This window comes from Colobus angolensis, unplaced genomic scaffold (assembly GCF_000951035.1).
Source record: "Colobus angolensis palliatus isolate OR3802 unplaced genomic scaffold, Cang.pa_1.0 Scaffold71, whole genome shotgun sequence".
Taxonomy (NCBI): Eukaryota; Metazoa; Chordata; class Mammalia; order Primates; family Cercopithecidae; genus Colobus; species Colobus angolensis.
In genome coordinates this window covers 1098770-1101498 of record NW_012120821.1, presented here as the reverse complement: position 1 = coordinate 1101498, position 2729 = coordinate 1098770, and the positions used below count along the sequence as shown (strand labels likewise).

The following is a 2729-nucleotide window of genomic DNA, read 5'->3' as shown; positions in this document are numbered from 1 at the left end:
GTCTCGTTCTGTCACCCAGGCTGGAGTGCAGTGGCGCAATCTCAGCTCACTGCAACCACCTCCCAGGTTCAAGTGATTCTCCTGCCTCCACCTCCAGAGTAACTGGGACTACAGGCACGCACCACCATGCCCATGCCCCTCTAATTTTTGTATTTTTAGTAGAGATGAGGTTTCACCATGTTGGCCAGGCTGGTCTCAAACGCCTGATCTCAAGTGATCCACCCACCTTGGCCTCCCAAAGTGCTGGGATTACAACCATAATGCCCAGCCAATTTCTTTTTTCCTTTTTTGAGACAGGATCTTGCTCTGTTACCTAGGCTGGAGTGCAGTGGTGTGATCGCAGCTCACTGCAGCCTCATCCTCCTGGGCTCAAGTGATCCTCCCACCTCAGCCTCCCGAGTAGCTAGGACCACAGAGGTGCGCCACCATGCCTGGTTAATTTTTCAATTTCTTTTATGTAGATGGAGTTTCACTATGTTGCCCAGGCTGGTCTCAAACTCCTGGGATCAAGCAATCATCCCACCTTGGCCTCCCAAAATGCTGGTATTACAGGTGTGAGCTACCACACCCAGCGAATAGATTTCTTGCAATGTGGTTTCTAGACTGAGGGTGCTATGCTTCCTCCCTACATTCAGGCCCCACAAGCCCTGCTTTCCAGTAGCCAGGCTGATAATGCAGAGTGAAGGGGATGTGACAGGCTGTGTTGAACTGTTGAGCACAAGCCAGGTCTGAACAGCTATTCGCTGCTCCATCAAGTTGCTGATTCGCCAGAACAAAGACACAAGTGTTGCCAGATCGAATTTATAGGGGGAATTCAGGCTTTTGTGTAAAATTGCTCATTTTTAAGTGATGACAGCTAAACACTTTAAAATCATTTTCAAAAATCTGTGCAAGCCAATTTGACAATGTCTGTAGGCCTGCGGGCCACCTGTTAAGGACTTCCCTGCGTGTAGTAAAATGTTTCAGTACCATCCACTCAAGGCTCTGTTTCCTGCAGAAAGCCAGTAAGCCTTAATACCTCTCCCTTTCATTCCTGACATTCTCTTCTTTCCTTTTTTCCAGGATATGTGCTGTCTCTGGTCTGTCAAAACTCCTTCCAGGCTTGGTGTGAGATCACAAATGTGTCACAGCTGCTGGCTTCTCCTATGCTCTACACGGACCTGAATTCCAGCATAAACAACTTGAGCATTTCAGCAAATGTGGAAAACAAATACAGTCTTTATGTGGGCTTGGTACTGGCAGTAAGTTCAAGTATTTTTATTGGCTCCAGCTTCATCCTGAAAAAGAAGGGCCTCTTGCAACTGGCCAGCAAGGGTGTTACTAGAGCTGGTAAGAAACACATGCAACCAATGAATTTAAGTTTCTAACTGCAGAAATGATCCTGTTGTAAGGCCACATCTCAACAGTACTCTTACAAACTTGCTTGTGTCATTTATAGTTATTGATTTTTTCCATATGGATGTTAGAAAAATACTTAGGTCTTTGATTAAAATTAATAGAAAACTCCTGGTTAATGAAGGGATAGTCTGGCAGACCCACTCAGCATCTTAAGTGTCACTATAAATAGCAGTCTAATTCTATTGTTATCCATTTACTGATTTAATAAATATCTATTAGGGGCCAAACACTGCTAGGGAAGGTTCCTGTTCTTGAGAATCTACTATCAAGGCAAGTAAACCTATCAGCAATAAAAAAGAATACACGTACAACTAAAAATTATCCTAGGCTACAATGATAATAACTCACTGGCTTGGTTTATCTTAGTCTCTGTCTTCTTGATGGAGTCAGCTGTGTCTCCCAGTGTCTGATCTCTGCCACTTCTCCAACTTCTGCTTTTCTCCCCATCACCTACTTTTCTCTTGTTCCTGGAATAGGTCTGGTTCTGTCCCACCCATAGGTCTTTTCCCATTGCCTGCAACTCTTCTCCCTGCCCTTCATTCAGCTGACTCATCCTTCAGACTTCAGTGTGAGTAGCATCACCTCATAAAGGCCTTTCTTGACCATTCTCTAACAGCAGGTCTCCTCACCCCACCCCCATTATTCTGTCATTGCACTAATAGTTTCCCTCACTGTACCTAGGATAATTTTTAGTTGTTTATGTATTCTTTATTGTTGCTGATAGGTTTACTTGCTTATTGATAGTAGATTCTCAAGAACAGGAACCTTCCCTAGCAGTGTTTGGCCCCTAATAGATATTTATTAAATCAATAAATGGACAACAATAGAATTAGGCTGCTATTTATAGTGACATTTAAGATGCTGAGTAGGTATGCCTGACTATCCCTTCATTAACAATGAGTTTCCTATTCATTTTCATCAAGTATACTTTAAGATCTAAGCATTTTTCTAACATCCATATGGAAAAAAACTAAAGACTGTAAATTACACAAGCAAGTTTATAAAAGTACTATTGAGATGAGATTTGTACTATCAGAAAACATATGCTATATTAAAACAATTTGGTACTGGCATTAAAGCAGACAAAATCATAAAAGATAATTTAAAACTTGTAAGCAAACCCAAGTATATATAACAATTGAATTTGTTATTTTAAAATGTGGCATTTCAAAACTGTGGAGAAAGGACAAATCATTCCAAATATTAAGACAATTGGGAAAAATTAGAGGAGAAAAACATGAAAGTTCTACTTCACACCGTTCAGCAAAATACATTCCAGATAGGTTAGAATTTAATATAAAAATAAAATAATTTTTTTTTTTTTTTTTTTT

At 40.8% G+C, this 2729-nt stretch overlaps 1 protein-coding gene across 2 annotated transcripts in view; it reads left to right on the top strand.

Moving 5' to 3' along the window:
• Window positions 1-2729, top strand: part of NIPAL1 (NIPA-like domain containing 1) — a 20390-nt gene that overhangs the window by 7906 nt on the left and 9755 nt on the right. For both annotated transcript variants that reach the window (XM_011927318.1, XM_011927317.1), the window contains exon 2: window positions 1063-1329. In XM_011927318.1, coding sequence (XP_011782708.1) covers window positions 1146-1329 — 184 coding nt within the window. In that variant the 5' untranslated portion in view covers window positions 1063-1145. The remainder of the gene's footprint in view (window positions 1-1062; window positions 1330-2729) is intronic.